This window comes from Puntigrus tetrazona, chromosome 17, assembly GCF_018831695.1.
Source record: "Puntigrus tetrazona isolate hp1 chromosome 17, ASM1883169v1, whole genome shotgun sequence".
NCBI classification, from domain to species: Eukaryota; Metazoa; Chordata; class Actinopteri; order Cypriniformes; family Cyprinidae; genus Puntigrus; species Puntigrus tetrazona.
The window spans coordinates 21225162-21249367 of NC_056715.1; the positions used below are offsets into that span (position 1 = coordinate 21225162).

The 24206-nt window shown below is 37.8% G+C and overlaps 1 protein-coding gene across 1 annotated transcript; it reads left to right on the forward strand.

Annotated features, from left to right (window-relative positions):
- The first annotated feature begins 47 nt into the window (after positions 1-47).
- Positions 48-16831, forward strand: exoc5 (exocyst complex component 5). The gene is made up of 18 exons (XM_043263414.1): positions 48-223; positions 647-741; positions 5321-5468; positions 5603-5797; positions 7897-7961; positions 9515-9543; positions 9635-9744; positions 9835-9879; positions 9995-10135; positions 10790-10872; positions 11011-11220; positions 11337-11484; positions 11601-11709; positions 12013-12133; positions 12224-12310; positions 12417-12525; positions 12661-12876; positions 15277-16831. The coding sequence occupies exons 1-18, from the start codon at positions 191-193 to the stop codon at positions 15463-15465; spliced, it is 2133 nt and encodes a 710-aa protein (XP_043119349.1). The 5' UTR covers positions 48-190; the 3' UTR covers positions 15466-16831.
- The last annotated feature ends 7375 nt before the right edge of the window (positions 16832-24206 follow it).

Here is a 24206-nt window from a genome sequence, read left to right on the forward strand (position 1 = left end):
TCCCAGACCTGCCCTCAAACGTAGCCCTCTTAGCCTCACCCCGTATCTTTTCTTTCTATTTCCGGCCCGGTCATGGCAGCTGGATGCAGGAAGCAATTGTTTTCAGAATAGACATAAACAACAAGGAGCAAAATATAGCCTCTAATATAATATTTGCGGGCTTACCGTTTGCTTTCTGGCGCTGTGAAATATGGCTAACGTTACAACAGCTCAGTTATTCGAGGTACGTCTGTTTTTTTCTAAAGATGTCACGAAGGCTGTCACGCTACGGCTCTGCTGTTTTCATAGCTCATATAACGTTAGCAAAGTGCAGTTTTTACATGGTTTACTTACGACATTATAATAAATTGCTGCATGCAGACAGTAGATTAGCGCTAATGAGAAGCTAAACACCACACTGTCACATAAATGCTCTGGCCAGCTCTTCTGGTTTGTGTTGTCAGTCTGTACAGTTATTTAAAATTATGAATACAAACCGCGGATCTGTAATAGAGAGCATTATATGTAGATCAGTAAAACAAACTAGACCACCTTTGTATAAACGGACCAGCTGGGCATCCTAATTCATTAAAGCTTAATAGTCTGTTCATGTCGTTAGCAATTACGTTTTGCTACTTATTTAATGCTATCTTTGTGATCTTATTAGGAACCGTTTGATGCTGATGAGTATATTGAGAGACTAGCGTGGAGAACCCCTGGAGGAGGCTCCAAAGGAGGTGCAGAGGCATTTGACCCCAAAAAGTGAGTCTTACTCTATTTATAATTGCCATAAGAATACGCTGCATTCGTTTGACTTCATCTATTAAATGCTTTTTTTTTTACCTTAAAGGTTTGAAAGTTTTGGTTTGAGTTATATGAGATACTAAGTGAAAACAAGATATCAGTGTAGATGGCAACCCCTTCAATACTGTACAAAAAGATGGATGCACCTCATGAAAATGTTAATTAGAAATGGTTAAGAGTGTGCAGAGTTATACAGTAGAGGTTGATCTGTTTTAAGATTGAATCAACCTTTTTATTTCACGTTATAAACACTGTAGTACACTAAGAGAGAGCTGAACGGAATGGGATCTTGTAGTTTTGAATGTACTTTATTATTTTAAAATATGGAAATAAATATTGAATAAAGTATTAGTAATTGTGCATACTCTTTTGATTGGTAATGTAGTTGTTAGATTGTGTTAACTTTCAGCTCTACAGCTATCGCATTATTTAAATTCCTTAGAGGTTTATATATGTGAAGTGCGTTAGTGCTGCATATGCATTACATAAATCTTTATTTTTACATCATACACATTAAACTCTGATTTCTATAGGATTGAACCATGCCACACATTTTAATTAATTAAAAATAGTACATTTTAAGATACCCTCAAGATCATAAAAGTCATAAAAGCTATTCTATTTATTTAGCTCTTTTTATTTCAATCCATTTTACATGTTTGTTCCAAATTAAAGCAAAAAATGGAAAAAGAGAAGATGTGCGTTTTCTGGATGTAGTTATACATAAATTGGCCCAAGAAAGTATTTAAATCCTAAACCACACTTAAACTTGTTGTTGCCTTATAAAAAAGATGATTTTCAAAAAATAGCCTATAGCGCAAACACTTTTATAGCAAAATATTGCACAAATGAGAATAAAAATAATGTTTAAATAGATAAAACAAAAGATTTCCTGTTTAGAAAAAAGACAAAAGAGTTTGGAAACTTTTCTATTGTCAAATGTTGGACACCCGTCGTGTTGGGCATCAATTGGTGACACCCGCGCAAAACTGACTTCAAACCTCTGCTGAAGCATAGTTAGTAAAGTTATTTGAGGGAAAACAAATAAAATGACTTATTTGCAAATAAATCCACTTGCAGTGGAATTCAAAAGTGTCTAAAACTTGTTTAAAGTTCCTTTTCTAATAAACGGTGTGGACGTGATCACAACATATCAAATTGTTGAAGTTTGACTAGTCTGACGGTCATTTCACTGTCAGAGACAAAAGCATAAATAAGACAAGAAGTTTACTTTAACACACACACACACACACACACACACACACACACACACACACGGACACAGCAAAAGTGCTTTTGACTGCCAGAGCAGAAACATCGCTCCAAATTTTACACCAAGCTCTCAAATAACCGACCATGAAGAGGCTGTTGTGAGCTGGGCAAACCATTGACTTACAAATGATGGAAGAGAACAAATTTGAGGGGAAAAGATGGAGGGGAAAAAGAACTTAAGCTGCCAGCAGCGTTTAGGGAATTACGGTGATATGAGATTATATACTCATCACTTCAGAATGTTTTGCTACCACCCAGAGAATCCAAACTTGCTGAGTTGGAGCTTTTGACTTTGCTGTCCTACAAGTTCTTTGAAATGCAGCTGATGAAGCTTTTGGTTGTATGCGTGAGGTTTCCTAAATATACGCTCACACGCACAACGCAGAGAGACACTTTTTATGAAGTACCACAATTTATGGTAACAGGCCATTAGCTTATTTGCTGCCGAGGTAAGTGCTTATGTGATCTTGACAAATAAGATGCTCTCCCTGGATGCTTTTTTCGCTTCACAGTTTGAGATCAGTCTCTCAGATTTTTTCAGCGTCTATTTGGAGAAGCATTCATGAAAGATAAATGAATCTCAGCCCAGCATATACTGATCCCTGCCGTTGAGCTGGTTTCAGGATCTGGGAACAGAGCTTCAGGCATTTTTCTGTGATTGGTCAGGTTTTATATAACATTTCCTCACAGATTACATGCTAGCCAAGCTAACTTAATTTTGGGACATAAGCCTACCTCGCGCAAATCAGACTGTGAAATGGGCCGTTTTTCAATGTTCTCTGGACACAAAGAGTGTTCTTTGGAACGCTCACCGAAGCCTCTGCTCTAGTGTACTTTTCATGTATGAAAATGACTCTGGAGTTCTGGTTGTCAGCGATTCTTCTCCTTTTGGCAGGTGACTAGTAGGCCACGTGAACAAATTTCAACATGCAGTGGCATCCAGAAGTGTGTGACCACTTGGGATAATGATAAATTTATCCTTTATTGTCTGCATGACAATTAGTTACAGTTGAATAAAAAAAACGAACCCAAATTCTCTGAGCATTTGGCAGTCCATAACTGTAAAATTTGATGATTATGATTTGAGTATGCTAAGAACAGCATTCTTATCAAAGCAAGACTGTATGTTTAAATGTATTGACTTGTTTGTTGTCTCGAATGCGCTTATTTGCTTGGTGAACTAGACATAGCACGTAATAGGTAATAATAGTCTATTTTATTACTTGTATGTCATCTTACATGTTATGCAGGTGACTGTTGACAAATATTAAACACAAAACCTTATGGAACACAAAACCTTAGGTCTTAAGTCAGTAAGACTTTATATAGCCAAAGATACAGTGTGTGTGTGTGTGTGTGTATATATATATATATATATAATTATGTGTGTGTGTGGTATATTAAGTAAAGATCATGCTCCTAGAGTAAATATGTTAAAATGTCATTTGGACAACTTTAAAGCTGATTTTCTCAATATTTAGATTTTTTGCACCCTTCGATTCCAGATTTTCAAATAGTTGTATCTCGGCCCAACCCTAACAAACCATACATCAGTGGAAAGCTTTTATTCGGCTTTTTAGATGTATATTGTATGTATAACTCTTAATTTTGAAAAATTGACACTTATTACTGATTTTGTGGTCCAGGGTCACATAAGATTAAAAATATTAAAACCCTATAAATACAGTTATGCCAAAAAACTTTTGATAGTGGTGCAGAAATTCTCCTGAATGAGTTTTTGTCTAATATTTGTGTCATAGCATAAGCGATATCACACAAGCTGTGAGAGCAAAATGACATGAGTGCTTAAAGTGACCCTGTTATGGGTTATGAAATGTTCATAATTTATTTTTGGGAGTCCCGAGCAACAGGTTGTCATGCATGCAAGGTCAAAACACACTTACACTGCCTATAATAATATGCATTTATGTTTAGATTATTTGCTTAATAACTCCCAAACGATTTATATAATGAATTATTTTTCTTGTGTGACGCTAAGCTGCGTTGATTGATGAGATTGGTCTAATTTTTCTTCCATCTTAATTCCCCATAAAGGGGAGTTTGTGAGCGCAATACTGCTCTGTGCACAGCGTTACGGGAGGAAACTGCTTATTTTTTACCATGCCAAAAATTAATCTGTATTTTCATTCAGACCAATGCCAACAAGTGGATGGGCATTATGCTAATGTTTCATGTTGACGTCAACACAGAAAGGCTTTCAATCATTCAGTGTCAGCTCTTTCTTTAAAAACTTTGTAGGATGTTTTTATTCACTTAGAGCTGTGTTACACACTGCACGAAAGGTCATTTAAATAAAATCCATAAAAGAGTCTAGGACTGGGCAATATATTGCAAAATATATTTATGCACATCTCGTCAGTAAAGCTGGTTCTTTGAATAGAGGTAACTCTCCATCTCCTGATATATTGCCCAGCCCTAACAGAGGCACTTTAAGTTATCTGGCTATTGTCACAGTCAAATGTAATATGCAAATATTTAAATTAATTAATCAACGCATCATGTAAAAACGACTCACAGCCCAGTTGATGTAATTTAAGCGCATTCATTCTTTTTATATTCAGACCATATACACCCAGAAGGAAATGTAACATGGATAACAGGACTTTCCTTGCTCTTTTAAAATAAAGGTTCAGTATGCACACCACCAAAAGTATTGAATTTAAAAATTTAAGTTTTTTACTTACACTTTTGATCAAGAATTATGCGAATTTTAATAAAAAAAAAAAAAAAAAAAGAAACTGACCTCAAACTTTCAAACAGAAAAATGTTATTCAGAATGTATCACAATTATGTGCCACCGCACTAACATATGACTGGCCAAATTTATCAACCCACTAGCATACTGTACTGTCCATGCATACTCAGAAATAAAATGTTGACACCAAGCATCTATTATTATAAATCACAAGGCAAACATAAATGTTATGTTTAAGTCTATATACAAGGCTTATGGAATAATAAATTATAGTGGTAATGTTGCATAATTATGTAGGTTATACATGAACTGCATGAACTGTATACTTACAACTTTTATATTACAGAGGTGTTGTGAAACTAAATTAGGTATTAGCTGCAAGACACCAAGAATGACATTATAAGTGGACTTCAGGGAAAAAAATTAAAGGCTACAAATATGTATAGTGTTGTATTCCCTTTAATGAGTTTAAAGTATTTAAAATGCTTGTCAAGACAGAAATTGAGCTTTACTGCCTGCAGCTCTTTAATGTCATGTCTTTGGTTTCAGGTTGCTGGAAGAGTTCGTGAACCACATTGAGGAACTAAAACAGCTGGATGAAAGGATTCAAAGGAAGGTGGAGAAGTTGGAGCAGCAATGTCACCGCGAAGCCAAGGAGTTTGCCCACAAGGTCCAAGACCTGCAGAGAAGCAACCAAGTCAGTGACTTTTACATTTTGCATTTATTTTACACATTTGGAGAGCCATGTGTCACTTTACCATGAATTATATAACATGTGCCCTTAAATGTACCCCATTTTACCTTCACTTTCTTGTTATGCTTGTTTCAAAGGTAGCCTTCCAGCACTTCCAGGAGTTGGATGAACATATCAGTTACGTGGCCACCAAGGTGTGTCATCTGGGAGATCAGCTAGAAGGTGTTAATACTCCAAGACAGAGGGCAGTGGAGGCTCAAAGACTCATGACATACTTCAATGAGTTCCTGGATGGAGAACTGCGCAGTGATGTCTTCAACAATCCTGAGAAGGTCAGATATTAGATTGTTTAGTGATACTACATCTTAAAGTTTTATAAATTTACAAACCAAGTCACAGAAGCCACATTCAAATTACAAAAAATGCCTAGGTCTACAATTGCATATTGGACTATTTTTATTATAATGTGTAGCATCACCATGGTCTGTAGCATAAGTGTAGTATTTCAAGTGTAGCTAAATCGTTCTTAATCATGAGCATGCATGATCGGAGTAAATGCAGTTGTTGAGTGGCATCAGACATACAGTGTTGTATCTTTTGAGGATTACAGTTGTGTTGTAAAATGATTGTGTGGGATAGCTTTTCTTTTTTTATCATATATCATCTGATTATGCTATTTTAGCTTATGAGCTGGTTATTCATTTATAACTAGGATTGTCAGAGCAAGTGAGGGGCAGGTTGCATCAGCTGTGGGAAAGTTAGTTGTGACGTGTACCCTACTGTTATAACATATGAACTATTATATTAGCATAATTATGCTTATGAATGTAAATATTTAACAAAAACATTAGGGTTGGAATAAAACACTGTGTCTGACAGATTTCAGTAACACTAGTTTACATTTTAAGAGAACAGTATGTGAATCATTTAAACTATCTGATACAGCTGCGTTTAAAATTGAACTGGAGGTTAAGTGCTAGGCGTCCGGCCAGAGGAGAACTGGCCCAAACGGAGTCTGCCTTTTTTTTTTTCTCCATTCTGTATGGATGGGGTTTTGGTTCCTTGCCGCTGTGTTGGGGACACTTAATCTCTAGCGACAGTCTCTGCATTTACTAACAAATTGTTCAATCTCATCATTATACATCCATGTCATTGTATTCTTTCCAAACTCTGTCCTGGAGGGTTTAGCACCAACTTGCCTCAACACACGCATAGAAGTTTCTAACATGCCTAGTAAGAGCTTGATTAGCTGCTTCAGGTGTGTTTAATTAGAGTTGTAGCTAAACTTTGTAGGACACCAACTCTCAAGGATCTTTGGACAGCCCCGGTCTAGACAGTGGTCCGTGTTGAAGCTGTAACCGAAGCAACTGTTGCAACCAAAGCCGATAAAATTTTGTTTCTCACGCAACAGTGATGCATACTGCCATAATGGATGCCTGAGGCTAATATATGTGGCCTGCTTAGATGTTGATGTACGCCAGCTTAATTGGAAATGCCACTTTATAAATTAATCTCTCAAGTCACTCTGTAATGATGTGACCAACCCTGGGTGGCAAGTCTTACATCTTATGATGCTATTAGCATAAGGCCACCAACATGCTTCCAGAGAGCCATGTGGGAATATACCCGCCAGACTTTTCAATATTTCTCAAGACGAACACGCCTCCAGAAGAGAAAAGAGGGGAAGTGAGAGGAGCTGCCGGTGAATAGCTGAGGGGGGAAGGAGAGAAGGGAAATGGAAGGAACGAAGGCTGGGTTAATCCCTGTGAAAGGGAGGGCCGGGCCCAGGCAGCGAGGAGACAAGCGCCGGTAAAACCCCCTACTGCTGGGAGACGGCTACATCACTTACATGGGATTTAGCTAATCTTAGCTGGGGGACAGATACTTAGAAAACCTCGGCGAGGAGAGCGGAAAAGGGATGGATCCACCTCACGGGAGCACAATAATGATGTTAGCTGAGGCAGGCAGGAAAAGGAGAGTGGGAACAGAGGATATGTGGACGGCAGGGCCTTTCGTATCGCCTTTTTCTTCTCCTCGTCCATCGGGCTTGTAGGGAGAGGTAGGGGGTTCTTGTCAGGGTCCTGTTTTTGCCTAGACCTCCTACCTGCCTATGGGGACAGATTATGGGAGGTGATTTACCGAGGGATTAGCCATAGTCCATTCTTAATAGTCATGAGTGAGCGTGAGGTGTTGGCTGGGCAGTGGCTGACGGACAGGGGTTAAGGTCTAATGATAATGAGGTTCAGGTGTGCAGGACTGAGCTAACTCTTATCATCCTCGTGGTGGACAAGCAGAGTGAGAGGGACAGTAAGCCGTAAGCCGATCCCCAGATTTAAGGGTGCTGCCTCTGGCCTCTGTTTGTGTGCTGAGGTGCCTGTCCTGTAGCGACCATATTCCCACTTTCACCATGGTCTGTTTTCATCCAAAACAGATAAAAGAAGCTGCAGACATCATTCAGAAGTTGCACCTGATCGCTCAGGAGCTGCCGTTCGATAGGTAAGCAACCTGCGGTTGGATTCAAAGCCATATTGGAGGTTTGGGGAATGGTGTAGTAATGGTGTACTGTACAATAGATTATTTAAACAGCACTGGTGACATGTTGAACACCAAGGTGTGTATGCGTGGTGTAACACATACCTTTTGAAAATATATATGATTTTTGAGGCGTTCAAGACATGCGCAGTAGAAAGTTTCATCTTCGTTCAGTATCTGTGCTGTTTGTCACTAGACGTTGTAACTAGGGTGTTTTTGATAATTCCCTTGATCGATCTCCATTTAAACTAGCAATCAATTAATTGATTAATCCTTAAAGCTGCAGTCCATATCTTTTTTATGTTCAGAATTTACAACATGTAGCAATCAATTAATTGATTAATCCTTAAAGCTGCAATTGAAAATGAAAATTCTGTCATCAATTAATTATGCCGTTCCAAACCCATAAGACCTTCATCGTCAGAACACAAATTAAGACATTTTTGATGAACTCTAAGAGCTCTCTGACCGACTGCAACACAACCGTAATTTCTCCAGTCCCAGAAATGTAGTAAGGACATGGGTAAAACAGTCCAAGTGACCTTACTGGCTCAACTTCCATTTTGCGCTACAGGAATACCTATTAATTCATTCCTTCATTGTAGTTAAAAATATTGGTTAACTAGGGAGCAAATTAATAAAACATGGACCGTGGACACAAATGAATAAGCCGTAGGAACGAATTAAGAAGATGTAGGAATTAATTATATGTCCTGCTCATGTTCTGCAGCTTTGTCAAAGATTGACTAACTGTTACACTGTGTAAGATTTCCATTGGAACTGAAAGCATGAATCTAGTTACTTTTTCACATCAAAACGCAAAACTGTGACATTTAATTCACTGACACTCTTCACTTGGCAGCACTAAAACCTGCAGCGCATATACTCCTTCCAGGCAACCTGCCAAAAAAGCTTGCTGATTTTAGGTTTAAAAGGGTAATAATTTATACAAGTAAAAAAAATATGAAAATATAAATATTAGCATTGCATAGCAACTGTTGCTTCATTTCAACTGTAAAACAACAGCCTAGGCCGATATTGTCATCTTGCTAAACAAGTAATTATGGCACAAAAATGTACATTTGCATATGCAACCTGAAAGAACTAAAATTATTGGGCTACATGCGCCCTGTTTTGCTTATTAAATTTATGCATATGCGCTTCACGTAAACCCTGAACATCTAAAAATCTAAGTATACTTCGGGCCTAAATCCGAAATATGCAAGTTCTTTGTCAGACAATTTTCCAAACATTTCTCCTATCTGCTTTTTGTAGTATTTTAACTTCAGCTTGAAGAAAGTACAACAGGCAAAATTCAGAGCAAGCAAATATAGTAAAGCATTGACCAAAACTTAACAGGCTAAAACTTTTTCATTCGCATAGCTTGTTTTGACTGTGTCTGAGATCTAAGCAAAAGTTCAAACAATTTTATTGTGTTTTGGACAAAAAAAAGTTTTAAATTACCTCTGTTCTTCTCTCTTTCCCATGCTTGTTTTCTGTGTTACGTCTCTATTCAGATTTTCTGATGTCAAGGCCAAGATAGCAAGTAAGCAGCAGTAGACTAAATAAGGCAACAGCGTTATTTACATATCAGCTAAATATGCAGTGTTGATGTAAGCTCTGTGTTTATTTGAAAGGTAAATATCATGACCTTGAGCGTCAGTTGATCCAAGAGTTTACAGCCGCTCAGCGAAGAGGAGAGATTGGGCGCATGCGCGAGGTGGCAGCAGTCCTGCTACATTTTAAGGTTTGTTGGTAGATACAGTGAATATGATCATAATAGTAATCATAATGATGCGAAATTATTATTTCTTATTCTTATCTCATTTGGTTACAGGGTTATGCTCACTGTGTAGATGTCTACATCAAGCAGTGCCAAGAGGTACCAGACTGAATCTGAGACTATTTAGTGTTTCTGTTTTATCTACCAAGAGTAAATTTTCTCTTAGGCCCAGTGTTCGTACTGTTATGCTACCAGTTTCTTTTGGTGTTTGTAGGGAGCGTACATGCGGAATGATGTATTTGAAGACATTGCAATTCTGTGTCAGCGGGTTAATAAACAAGTTGGAGAGGTTTTCTGCAGTCCGGAAACGGTCATGGCTAAACTCATTCAGAGCATCTTTGAGAATAAGATACAGGTACGTAACACGTGTACACATTTTAAAAATGGTATAATTGTGTTTGGTGATGCTGTTGCTTATGCTTTATGATGGTATTCCTAAATGACTCGATCCTGGTCTGAGTTGTCTGTTAGGTCTATACTCAGTGAGCATATCTGCAATGTATTTAGGTCCTATTATGCCACTGAGTGATTTAGAAATGAGTAAAAGTACTTCACAGGAAGCCAGTGTAAGGACCTGAGGACTGGTGTTATATGCTCAGGTTTTTTTTTTTTTTTGGTTGAAGTCAGAATCTTGGCAGCAGCGTTCTGGATGAGCTGCAGCTGTCTAATAGTCTTAACCATTAGACAGAACACACAAAAATCTGATGGCAGCTCAATTAATCTGCCTTTAGACTCAAAGACTTGATGTGTAGATCTGTTTTGACATATCAGATTGTCCCATCAGTTACCATGACTTCAGTTATTCACTGAGCTCTGCATTCTCACTAAAACGTCCATTATGATTATAAAAGCTGTCTACACTGCACAATAAATCTTGGAGGTTGATTGGTTGGCTACAAGGATCAATGCTGCAAAAACATAGAAAAACAATAGAAGTATGGTGATGCTTAAAGCATGCAAACTAAAATACATGTGGGAATGGCTCAGATTATCTGTTTTATGATATTAGGCTCATGTCAAAGAACGATTAGATGAGACCCGCAACTCTGATGTGGAGCAATACCTCAAGAACCTCTATGACCTCTATACAAGGTATCAATCATTATTATTTCATTATTATTAATTATTACAACTATTGACTTTGCTCTCATCGAACGCTGGAAATGGTACAAAGTCTGAAATATATGTCAAATTAATGTGCTTTACTGCCATGACCCATTTTGTTTTTAGGACAACGGCACTGGCTGCTAAACTCTCAGACTTTAACTTGGGCTCAGACAAGCACACGTTTCTATCTAAGCTGATAAAGAATATATTCTCCTCTTATCTGGAGAGCTACATAGACATGGAGAGACAATATCTCCAAAACCGCAGTGGCATGATTCTTCAGCGCTATTACGACTCTAAGAACCACCAAAAACGACCTGTAGGCACTGGAAGGTGAGGAACTTCTGGTTTTCCAAAGTTACTCTGAAAACTTACAGGGGTTTTGTCAAAGACATGTCTTTAGATAGATTTCTTACCGTTACTTCCGTCTCTTCTATACATTTTGACAGCATCCAGGAGCTAAAAGAGAGGATCAGACAACGCACTAACCTGCCTCTGGGACCCAGCATTGACACACATGGAGAGACTTTCCTCTCACAAGAGGTTGTAGTCAACCTGCTGCAAGAAACCCGACATGCCTTTGAGAGATGCAACAAGGTATAAGAATTCTAAGCACTGCTTTAGTACAAAAACATCTCTAGGCTTTTGTTGCTGTTGGAAGTTGTGGTCTGTAAACATCAGCATGACAGACCCTCTTTCTGTTATTGTTGCAGCTGTCAGATCCAGCAGATCTACCAAAAAATGCCTTCTCCATTTTCTTGCTTTTGGTGGAGTATCTGTGTGTGGACCATATAGACTACGCCCTTGAGATTGGACTGTCAGGTATGGCAAAAACCATCTACGAAATGGAACAGTTCATAATAAAATGTTGTACGATAATTTAATGAAAGGTTGTTAATGTAAACTAAAATGCAAAGAATTGCAAAAAAATATGAGAATAACTATCATTATGGAGAAAAGGCAAAAAACAGTAGTTCAGTTTAGTCTCTGTCAGCTAGTCATGGGTCGCGTGGTTTATTTTGAGGTCGTTCTATACAATGGAGACCACAGGAAGAATATAAGAGATTCCTGAAATGGACTTTACATGCCAATACTGTCTTTTGTTTTGTCTTTTGACTTGCACAGCCATCCCGTCTGCGGATGCCAAAAATGCCAACCTTTACTTTTTGGATGTGGTTCAGCAGGCCAACACGATCTTTCATCTCTTTGACAAGCAGTTTAATGATCATCTTATGCCTCTTATTAGGTAAGCTTAACCGACTGTCACTGCCTTCTATATTCCAACTGCTGACTGGTGTCTTTACCGTTTCATTTGTTTAAACTCTGACCCCTGTAGCTCCTCTCCTAAGCTGACGGAGTGCCTGCACAAGAAGAAAGAGGTGATCGAGCAGATGGAGGTGAAGTTGGACACCGGGATTGATCGGTTGGTTCAAAAACTTCAGCAAACTCTTGTTTAATGGGACTTTGTCTTAATCAAATTGTATCTTTGACAACTTCATTGCCAGTAATTGCACTTTCTTTGTTTTTAGGACACTAAATTGCATGATAGGCCAGATGAAGCACATCCTAGCGACTGAACAAAAGAAAACAGACTTCAAGCCAGAAGACGAGAACAATGTCATGATACAGTACACTACAGTAAGTCCTTGTGTTCTATAGTAATTGTCTTGTGAAATGAAAATATTCTCGTAATAACAGTATGTTTAGTATTCATAGACGTATTCTGCCTGATTTTGGTTCTGAAAGTCATATTTTATGTGCTCTGACTTTAAGGCGTGCTCAAAGGTGTGTGCCTATGTGAGCAAGCAAGTGGAGCGTGTGCGGCGGTCCATGGATGGTAAAAATGTGGACACTGTTTTGACTGAGCTGGGAGTGCGGTTCCATAGGCTTATCCACGAGCACCTGCAGCAGTTCAGCTACAGCTCCATGGGTGGTATGCTCGCCATCTGTGATGTGGCAGAATACCGCAGGTCCGCCAAAGATTTCAGGGTAAGGAGAGGTCAAAGGTCTTATTTTGGCAACCTCATAGCATAATGTAATTTTAATTTTTTGTTTTTTTTGTGTCATTCTGTCAATTGCTCATCCTCATGTTGATCTTCGAAACAAAAATTTTTAACACATTTTTAACAAGAGACATTTCTGTCTCTGCTCTTAATGTCCATTTCCCCAAAAACTTACGCTTCAAAAGGTTCATAGAGGTTAATTGTAAATGTAATTTATTTAAATTTAATATTTTAGTTTAATTAAAGTCTTTTGAAGAGACATGATTACTTAAATAGAAAAATTTAGGCTTTTATTCTCCTGTAAGCAGTAAGTGTTTGACATGCACTAGTGTAACTGGTTCTAATAGAAGCTCAAACATGATTGTGTGGCACAAAAGGACAAACAACTTTGGTTTTGTATTGTAACCAGATCCATCTGGGAATTTTTTTCACATCTTCTGCATAGATCATGAGAGAAAATCTGAATTTAAATTAGTTTATATATATTGTAAAATAATATAAAAGGTTCTGAATATTTTATTGATTACAAATGTAAACAGTATACTTTTTTTCTGTAGTGAATTTTGTGTGTATTTGTGTTTTTGTGTGTGTGTGTGTGTGTGTATTATTTGTATGTGATATATTTGTAATTGTCTATATTTGAACATAATCATGACCCAAAACATAGTCAGATTTTACTAAAAGTAGACAAAGAGAACCCAGTCAGGCAAATGAGACAAAAATATTTTGTCATTTATTTAGATAAATGATCCAGTAGTTACATATCTGTGAGTGATGAAAGTATGTGAATCCCTAGGATTAGCAGTTAATTTGAAGCTGAAATTAGAGTCCATCTGTTCATATGTTTTTTTTTTTTTCTTCAATCGGTGACATGATTATCAGGTGTCAGTGCATGCCCTGTTTTATTTAAAGAACCGGGATCTGTCAAAGTCTGATCGTGTCTGTGGAAAGTGTATCAAGCTAAGGAGAACTCAGAAAAATAGTTGTTGTTGCTCATCAGTCTGGAAAAGGTTGCAAAGTGTACAAATGGAAGAAATTCAAGACTGTTGTTACACCTCACCAAGAGTGGTAATAGTTTGCAAAGGAACCCAGGGTAACTTTATAGCAACTGAAGGTCTTTCTTACGAATGCTGATGTTAATGTTGATGAGTCAACCTTCAGCAGAACGCCGATTGACCAAAGTGTGCATGACAAGAGTTCCAAAAACAACATCGCTGCTAAAGGTTAACTAAAGGTTATGTCGACAAGCCATATGGTTATTGGAAAAATGTTTTGTGGACAGATGAGACCAAAATTTTACTTTTTGGTTGAAATGGTAAGTGTTTGGAGAAAAGAACAGACTGCTTTCTAGCATAAAAATCTTAAACCATCTGTGAAACATGATTGTATCGTTGTTTGGGTCTGTTTCGCTGCTTCTGGGCCAGGATGGCTTGCCATGATTGATGGAACAATGATTTCTGAATTATACTAAATTCTAAAGGCCATTCCACTAAAGAATGGTTAAAGAAGAAAAAAGTTCATGTTTTGGAAAGGCTTAGTCAAAGACCTTAATCCAATTGAAATGTTGTGGTGGGACTGGAAGCAAGCAGTTCACAGGGTGAAGGCCACCATCATAGGAATGGGCTTAGATTTCTGACTGATCAGCAGTTACAAGAAACGTATAGCTGCAGTTATTGCTAGAAAATGGGGTCAGGCCAAATTTTGAAAGCAAAGGTTCACACATTTTTTCCACAGACATGTATCATAATTTCTCTCAATTAATTAATAAATGACAGGTTTTTTTTTCCGCTCATTTGTTTAATTTGTGTACTTTTAGGACTTCTTAGTATGTTTTGGGTCTTATTCATCTAGAAATATAGAAAATCCTAAAGTGTTTACAAACTTTATATCACCAAGAGGTTATATTGTTCATTGGTTAATGGTTATTGGCCAAAAACTATTTACTGAAAACAGTTTTTTATGCTTAATATTTTGTGTAAATTGGTGTTACACAAACATTCATTTAATACTTTTAGATTAAAAATGAATTAAATGCATGGTTTTATTTAGCAGGGATTCATTACATTGATCAAAATTACAGTAAAGTCATCTTAAAATGATAGAAAATATTTCTTTCAAATAATTCATATTCTTTTGAATTTTCTATTTATCAAAAAATCTGAAAAATATTACTTTTTTTGTAACTAAAGAGAATTAAAATGACCAGTAACAAAATAAATTGCAACTGCAACCGACCCGCAATGAAACTTCTTGTTTAAGGAAATAGTCAGCCTCTGCAGGAAAGTAATTATTTCTGCGTGTGGTGTTAATGAATAGCACTGTAAATAATTTTCGTTCAATTTTCCTTTAAGTGACGGACTAACAGCTGCATGTAAATCCTCCACAGGTTCCTCTCGTGCTCCAGCTCTTCGACACCCTTCATGCTCTGTGTAACCTCCTGGTTGTTGCCCCAGATAACCTCAAGCAGGTGTGCTCTGGAGAGCAGCTGACCAACCTCGACAGGAACCTCCTCCACGCTTTCGTCCAACTGAGAGTAGACTATCGCTCAGCAAGACTGGGACGGCATTTCAGCTAATGACTGGCAGGGCCGGCCAATTACCGCACGGAGCTGCAAGAAACACAAGTGGCCAATCTCGAGTGGCTGTTGAACCGTCTTTGTCTGTGATTCAGTGTGGAAATTAAACTTTGTGTTAAACGAACAAAAGAGCAACTGTTTCCGAGCCCAACACTTCCCAGGTTGCTCAGTTTTAAGTTGCTCGTTTTGTTCTAAATGCAGGTTTTAATGCGAGCGTAGTGTTTTGCTCATATTTTGTTTATGATATCATTTTAGAAAGATATATATATATAATGAGGGTAGAGGGCTGTTTTGTACATTTTTCCCTGTGTCTCCATTGTCTTAATGGAGAAAGGATGATCATCTTAGATGAACTGAAGTGGGCCACTCAAATGATTCTGCCACTGGACTTGGGTGGTCAAGAGACTCATTTTTATTTGCTTTTATTTTGATTGTGCCAAATCCATCCTCTGCGGCTCTACCGGGGAGGAAAGGGGTGGTTCTGCGAGTTTGTCCAGCTCATTTCACTCAGGCTCTTGTGCACACACAGGGCTTCAAAGAGAAGACAATTACTGCTTTGAGCTGAACAATGCAGGTGTTACACAAACGTTGCCATGCTTTGAAAGGTAATCTTCAAGTATGAAACATCATTTCATACTCTAGGAATACCATCTTCAACGAGCGCATTCATTTTAAGATGCATGTAGAGATGTTTAAGGCTCAATTCTGTCGAAAGAAGTAATCTAGTGCTACCCCGCAAACTGCTAAGCTGACCTTTCCGATGCTAAAATGTAACTTCATGAACAACAATCCGGAGATGTAGAAGATAATTACTGCATCTGTGCTAAGAACCTGCTGCTTACTAAAACTGAAGTAAAATTTGCATATACTTATATAGCATTAACATAATAAATACATGAAGCAAGCAGCATTGATAGTCGAATGAGATTACTAAGGGCTCAGGTCACATACTGTTTGTTGTTGTTTTTTTTTAAGGATTGATGATTTGATTCTCAATTAGGACTTCTCTTCAAACGGATATTCTGAAGTTCGGTGATTTGAAATGTGGGTGTTACCAGCAGTCACGGACCATTTATCCAAGACGCTTTCATCTGACAGGGATGTGTTGAATGCAGTATTGTCATACGACTAGTTTAACCCTTAACCTCTGATTAAAGAGGCAGGGGTCAAGATCTTTGACCTCTAGGAACGACCTAGGTGTTAGACTGTTAGAAACGTTTAGATGGCCTGATAATAGATTCCGTTATACTGTACTGATTTCAAAAATGAATTCATGTCAAAATGATGCCGTTCGAGCTGATTCGTGTGTAGAAGCTGCTCATTATAATCAGTTATTTCCAAAAAAAATAAAACGTGTGGAACAATGTGACGTTTTATTAATGGGCGTTTCCAAAGCCAGAGGGTTTTACTATTACGCAGTACGTTTTCGTATCTAAATCACGTCTTAATAAATTAGGTGAAACTTGACCCAGAGTATAATTAAATATAATAAAGTGAACATATGGGTTACATAATTTCGCCACTTTGATTTGAGCAGATGCACCAGTGTGTTCTGGGAACATCGTTTTAATTAACGGTCAGTTAAATCTTTATATAAATCGTTTAAGTCTTTTTCCAACTCGTATTACTCATTTTTCACTCTATATAATAACCTGTAGTATTGACTGAAAATGTATCATTGATGAAGGAGAATGTACAGATAGAATGATATACGTTCTTTGGAGCAGACTTCGTAAGTCTTTGAAAAATAGACTCTTCTCAAGGACTCATCGTGTATTCTTAGCCATGAAGGTTTAGGGTAATGTCTTCCCAAAGGAGGAAAATTATTCCCGCGACTTAAAAGACAAAATGGGAGAAAACTGCTAAGCTTAACCGCCCAGCAGTGTTTAAGATGTGTGCGGTCGTCACGGCCAGGAAAGGCAGAGAGAGATAGAAACGCTCCAGAGCTGAACTGAGCCTCTGTTTTCACCACAGCCACGTTCCTACAACGGCAAACAGGCAAAGTTAAACAGCACTATTAATTAGGCTAATATGAATATGATCGCTGCCAGTGAAATTCAATTCTCTCAGCCCTAATCACGACCGGATAGCTTGTAAAAATTATTTTGTTAGGCCCTGGTGCAAACATCGCGGCCTTTTCCAAACATTTGAGAACTATTTGTTTTGCATGGCGATTAGCGTTTGCCGGCAGCGAGCGAGCGAGCGCGGGAAGCGGCTCCCGCGGGAACGGCTGACTCAGGGCGAGCGCGAGCGAACGCGGGCCGCCGCCGCCGCTGCTGTTGTTTGTGGAGGTCTGTGTGTTTGAGCAGGTGGCGAGGATTAGCGGCGCTGTCAACACTGAACGCTGGATAAAGCCTCTGCTCACCCTTTCCTCAGTCTGCTCATTAGAGCTCATCATTTTACCATTTCACTCTCGCGCGCGTTTCTGAGGAGGTAAGGTTCGTTTATCCTCATGTGGGATGGTGATCTTTCTCCAGTCGTGGATCAGTCGAAAGTCGTTAAAAACAAACTTTTTTTTCCCGCGTTTTTGGAACGGCGTCGTTAAATCAACAAACTTTGCAGGACGGTTCTCCGCTAGCATTAAATGTTAAACTTTTTGATATCAGCATTTAAATCCTGCGAAAATATTTTTACGTTACGCTTTTTATAGCGTTTAATAACAGTTGCAGCTAATTAAAGCAAATGTCACTGTTTTTAAATGACAAGTTATTTTTGAAGGTCGCTTTGGGACAAGCGGTTGCGGTTTAGTCGTACAATTTATTGTTGTTTGTCATTTAGTTTATCTTTTTAATATCCAAAAACAATGGTTGGATATTGTTGAATGTTATCTCCTACGTTTTCACGGAAAATGACTTTGGAGAATAAAAGTACCCTGAGGAATATTCACCGGAAGAAATAGCTCTTTCCTGTCACACTGTGTTTTTGTACACACTTTAGTGGGAATACAATAGTTTTCTACTTTAAGTGAATCACTTTGTTTGTCAGAAATCTGAAAAATATCAACTTGCATTAAACACACATGAACCAGTCTTTCTTATGAAATATATTAGCATTTGCTGTATGATTTAGATGAAGAACTGTGTATAAACGTGCTAAAGTTAGCATGTTATTGTTTTTATAAATAATAAATGCAAAAACAAAAAAACACGAAATTAAATCTTTGAGGGTAAAGTGTTATAAAAAATATACATTTATTTCACATGAGTTTTATTTTTCTAAATTATATATAATGTATATTTTTAAAAAAAAAAAAAAAAACTCTTTTTTTTTATTATTAGTTCATTAAACCTTTAGGTGAAAAGAGACTCTTAAAGCTTTACATATGAGCTTTATGTTTTGTATTTTACAGATCAGGCCATAAAAACTTCTGATGGCTTGTAATGTGATTTTAACAATCTAGTGGTCTACCGTTAAATGTATATAAATATCAGCTGTCACTCTATAACTCCCAATAATTAGTCTGAATAATCTTATGTTTGAATTAAAGTAAATGTAAGTCCAGGAAGTAGATTTACATTCATTTAGAAAAATAATTTAATATTTTACAGAAAAAAAGACAAGAAAAAGTGTACTAAATTGTGATTATATTGACAGTTTGGAGAGCTTTTTTGGGTTAAGAGCTTTGTATTAACCAGACGCACGCCTTGTTTCTCAGAGTTAACTTTTCGCTCCGCTTTTCTGGGCCCCGGTTTGAAAAATAAAAGCTCAAACCCTGCATCTCGGTGTCGCTTGGTCATGTTCGTACAACTTTACTGTAGCTTGTGGTTACGTGAGCCTGCCCACACGCTTAATTAGTTATTAAATAGTAAATCCAGCATTGTTCGCAGCGTTATTAGAGCTCCCACCGCCATCGGTTTGGTCCACGCTGCCTCCAGTGCCCTCCAGTGTTATGGCAGCCCACAAATCCCAGCTTGAGCGCATCACTCTCTCAAATCGCCCTCTCTCTGCCTCCTGGAGCAGTGACAATACAGCATTACAGCACTCAATCCATGTCAACAGCAGCTTTGCTTAATGCCAGCTCAAAGCTTTTAAGCTAAATCTTCACCTAATGATGCTGAACGATTAGCCCTTTGCTCTTATGCCTGTCGATAGACTCGTATCAATTAGTGTTTGTTTGTTTGTTTGTCGGTGTATTGAGGTGAAGCTCTTACGCGTTACAGTATTCGAGTTCAAGGCGCGCTCTACAGTACATTTACAACTCTTTTTTATTTTTTTATTAAATATTGTTGCTTGGGAAATCGAAGGGCGATTAAGCTGCTAAATTCTCGCCATAAGGAAGCGCAGTTTTTAATATGAAGTTAATTTGTTGTTTTAATGCGAATCGTCCACTTTTTTTAAAGCACAGATTGTATTGAGGCATCATTTCCGTTGCATTTTTTTTCTGCACTCTTTGTCTTTTTGTGTTCATGAGTATTTTGTGTGCGTGTGTGCAGATGTAATGCAGCGGCAGCCCCGTCTCCTGTTGTGAAGCAGATGTTGCCCTCTGTTTTTACCCACCTCTGCACCCTTTATCCCATGCCAAGTCCCAAAAAGTAGCGGTGCCATGCTAGGTGAGGGGCACAATGGATATGAGAAAATCCAGCACAATACAGGTATGAATCTTGGGTAAGTTTGGCGTGCAATTTGGATTTATTCCTGATGTTATTTTAATTGACATAAATTGTACATTTGTCTTCGTGCATTTAAAACTCTCTATTTTTAAAACTTTGAAGACATTGTAATTCTGATAGCCTTTTTATTTTATTTTATTTTATAATTCAGCAATTTTATATAAGCAATATCATATGCATGTTTTGTTTACATTTAACAAGTCACATATATATATATATAATTTTTTTATATATATATTTTTGTGTAAAATCATATAATGCACATCAATGACATTAACCAGCATCTTTATATATTTAAAAAAATCATACATGAAAGATATGTATTTATATTATATACTATATATAATATACAATATAAAACATAGTTTTGTATATTAAATAATATCCGTTTTTTGCGTCATTTAATAATGATGCCTGACTATTGCCTGAAGTGATTTCGAAATGATCAATCCCCATCCAATGCCAAAAGCAAACCCGCTTCATTTTCCACATAATGTGTTTCTTTGATCCTAAAATAAAACAATACATGGAATATTTTAAGGTTCTTGGCGCTGAGCGGGAAACCACTGAGCCAAGCCCTGCCTGAAAAACCAAAATGCATACAGGGTTCTTTTCGTTGGGCTTTGAGCCTGCAGTAAACCTGATGGAAAGGCAGAGGGCAGTAGTGCACTGAAGCAGCCCCCCAACAAGCCCTCTCTCCCACACTCCCTCTTTCACAATGGAAGTGCGCCCGGGGGGGAAGTGTTGCTTTTTTAGGTCTATAAGCCCGTATCCCTTAATCCCTCGCCATGATTGACAATCATGATTTAGGGTATATGGTGTCCCATTCTAATCCAGCAGCACTGCTTTCATTTGCATACTTGCCGTGCGTGGCCTCATTTTCAGGGGAGGCATACTGCCTGCTGCCTTTGTAAGAGATGCAGAGAGAGAGGAGAGGAAAAGAGAGGGAGAGAGAGAGAGAACAAAAAGGGAAATAGGAGATAGAAAGAGAGCTGAGAGGAGAGAGAATTTAGAAAAGAGAGTTGGCTGGCATTGAGGAGAGAGAGAGAAAGAGCAAGGGAGAGAATGATGAAAATTAGATTAGAGAGAGAGAGATTAGAAATTGGGAATGTTTGTGTATGTCTGCCAGGAGTGAGGATAACTGTGTGTGAGAGAGACAGTGTGTGTGTGCGTGTGTGTGTACCAAAGTCAGTCCTTGCCATCTAGCCACTTCAGTATCTCTCAATTGCCCTCCAGCTCTAAAGATGCGTCCCAAGGCACATCGCACAGACGAGAGAGAGAGACAAGGAGAAAGGCTAAATTAGCATTAACTTAATTAATGAGGCATTTGCGATAACAACATGGAATGTCATATGACACCTGCAAATAAAAATTACGATTCGGAACAAATTTGTAACCGGCGATTTCGAAAAAGCTGTACATCCGAGCACAACTTGAATATCAAAAGAATGAAAAAAAATCATAAGAGCAGAATTAATCATATCTGACCTTGATTTTCCGTGTATTTTTTTTTTTTTAACTGCCTTCCCCCAGCGCATTGCAAAAATGTCATTTGCCGTGTCTTGTTTTCATACATTGAAAACTTTAGTAATTTTGTATGATATCATTATGTGCGAAGGGGAGGTCAAACATTTACAGTCCAAACATTCAAACAGAAGGTCAAACATTTACAGTCCAAACATTCAAACAAAAGGTCAATCATTCAAACGGAAGGTTTTGTTGTGACAGATTTATCAATTTAGGTTCGCTGCCGTTTGAACGATAAAATGTAGATTTGTGGATTTTAAAACATCAAGTAATCAGTTATTCAGAGATATCAGTGAAATGTTTTTGTGGCCAAGAAAATTTGAAAAAAAAATGTTTAAAACAATGAAGTAATTTAATATAGTTATTTATTATTATTATATATATTTTTTATAATGCATGCATTTTTTTAATTTATTTTTGATGATTTATGAGTCATGGTAATTCATCAAACAATGGAATTAAAACCAATATAATACAGTAACAAATAAGTATTAAAAGTCAATATAAATGATAATAAATGACATAATATTAATTATAACAATAATTTCTATTATTTTTTTATGATGATCTTTGTCCAAACAACAATGTGAATAAAACCAAATATACTTGAATACGTATTAAATTAATTGTATTAAATAACAGTAGCCATGCTATGATATGAATAATAGACATTATTAAATAAATAATAATTACGTTATTAAATAACTTGAGCAAATAAATGAATACTGCTTGCTTATTTATTTATTGCTTATTATTTGTCTTTGGTGAAACAACAATTGAATTAAAACCAAATATAATCATTATTAAAGAACAGTAATGCACATAATTATTATAATGAACATCGCTTGCTTATTTACAAATGTACTTTTGTAGAAATGATCTTTGGTTAAAGAACAACGGAATAAAAAAGACACAAAAACAACATGTGTGCCTTGATGAAGGAAAACACGATGCACACTTACTTGTGTGTGTGTGTGTGTGTGTGTGTGTGTGAGAGACAGAGAGAGAGCAGGTGAGTGTCTTGCAGATGCTGTAGGAAGTATGATGAATCTAATCTGATTATTATCTGTCTAAGCTTCGACTTCCCGTAACTTATCCAGTGTTTACTAGACTAAGCAGTTTCTATTCGACGCAGACTATCCACACGCATTAACACTCACCCAATTTGTTATTTACTAAAACCGAGCCCGTGCGCTTTCGCATTGTGTGCTTGCGTTGTGTGTGCGCATTATACAGCGTATCTCTGAGTCTGAAGGAGACATGGGGGGAAAAAAAAAACCCCTTCACTTATTCCCCCATTTTGAGAAATTAAACTCTTGTACTTGATCCAGCTAACAGGATTTTCTTAAATTACTTTATAAAAGACCATCTTTTAACTTCCCTCTCTCACATGCAATCCATTCATTAGTAGGTCTGCCTGAAGGGCCTCCCCACATCAATTGCTTGGGTTAAAGTTACAAACTTAGGCAGCTCTGTGATGCTCAGCGCTCATGGTGGTTTGCGGAGGCGGGGGCCGGAATTATTAATTTCTCAAGTATTAGAAAAAATAACGAGATTGAATTAAGAGTATTGGCCCTCCGTTATCCTGGGCGACTAGCCTCGGGGTCCGACTGTGGTGGAGGACATTATGCAAATGCTGCCTCTCTATATCTTCTCTCTCCCTCTCTTTTTTTTTTTTCTTTCTGCTCTCTGAACGAAAGCCACAGGAGTAGCACGGGACGGCGTATCGTTCCGCACGTCCTCGCGCGTCTGTCTTCTTCACTCGTCCCCGAACTTCGCACACTTTACGAGAACAGAATTCTCTGTTTCTTCCCATCTCTCCTTCTCTTTCTCTCCGTTTCTCTAATCTCAGAGCAGGAAGAGATTGTGACGGGTCCCATAAAAGAGACAGCTGTCAAAACACGGCCTGTTCCTGTCATCCCAGCCCTCCCTCTGTCTCTCTCTCTCTCTCTCTCTCTCTCTCTCTCTCTCTCTCTCTCTCTCTCTCTCTCTCTCTGAGGTGCTGATGCTCCTGCAATCTCTGGATGTGAAATGAGAGAGAGGATAATCTGCATCTCTGTCTGTGTCAGTCTCGGTTTCCTTTTCGCTCTTTTCGCTTCCTCTTCAGTTTCACTCTGACAGCTGGATAAAAACTCCGAGCTGGAACATATTGTGTTGCTCCTCACTGCTCGCATAACATACTGTATTAACCAAACTGCGTATTTTCCAAATCAACACCGGAATGACCGGTTTCCAGAGACTGCCATTCAACAGAGTAGGTTTAACAGTGCCTTAAAATGCAACCAAAAGTTTTAACGGCTTGATGCTTTAGTCGAAACTTTCTACCTTCCTGAGATGTCATACACAAGGAGAAGCTTTTCACACATATTTTAAATTTCATGCGATGCCATAGAAGAACCCGTTCATATAATTTCATCGAAATTAACAATTACGAAGACGAGACGTAAGAGATTTAAGATAAATGTTTAAAGTCGAAATGAAACATTGTTGACGATGATGTGATTCAAGGCACACGTACACAAAAAATATGCTTTTTTAAAAATAATTCAACATCGGTAATGATCCACCTGAGCAGCGTGAAGTGAATTAATACTGGTAAATGAC

What these genes read in the sequence shown, in the direction of transcription:
- exoc5 (XM_043263414.1), top strand. Translation starts at nt 191, where the DNA reads ATGGCTAACGTTACAACAGCTCAGTTATTCGAG. An exon ending in CAGTCCTGCTACATTTTAAG is followed by an intron (nt 9,745 to 9,834) that starts GTTTGTTGGTAG and finishes ATTTGGTTACAG; the next exon opens with GGTTATGCTCACTGTGTAGA. An exon ending in CGACCTGTAGGCACTGGAAG is followed by an intron (nt 11,221 to 11,336) that starts GTGAGGAACTTC and finishes ACATTTTGACAG; the next exon opens with CATCCAGGAGCTAAAAGAGA.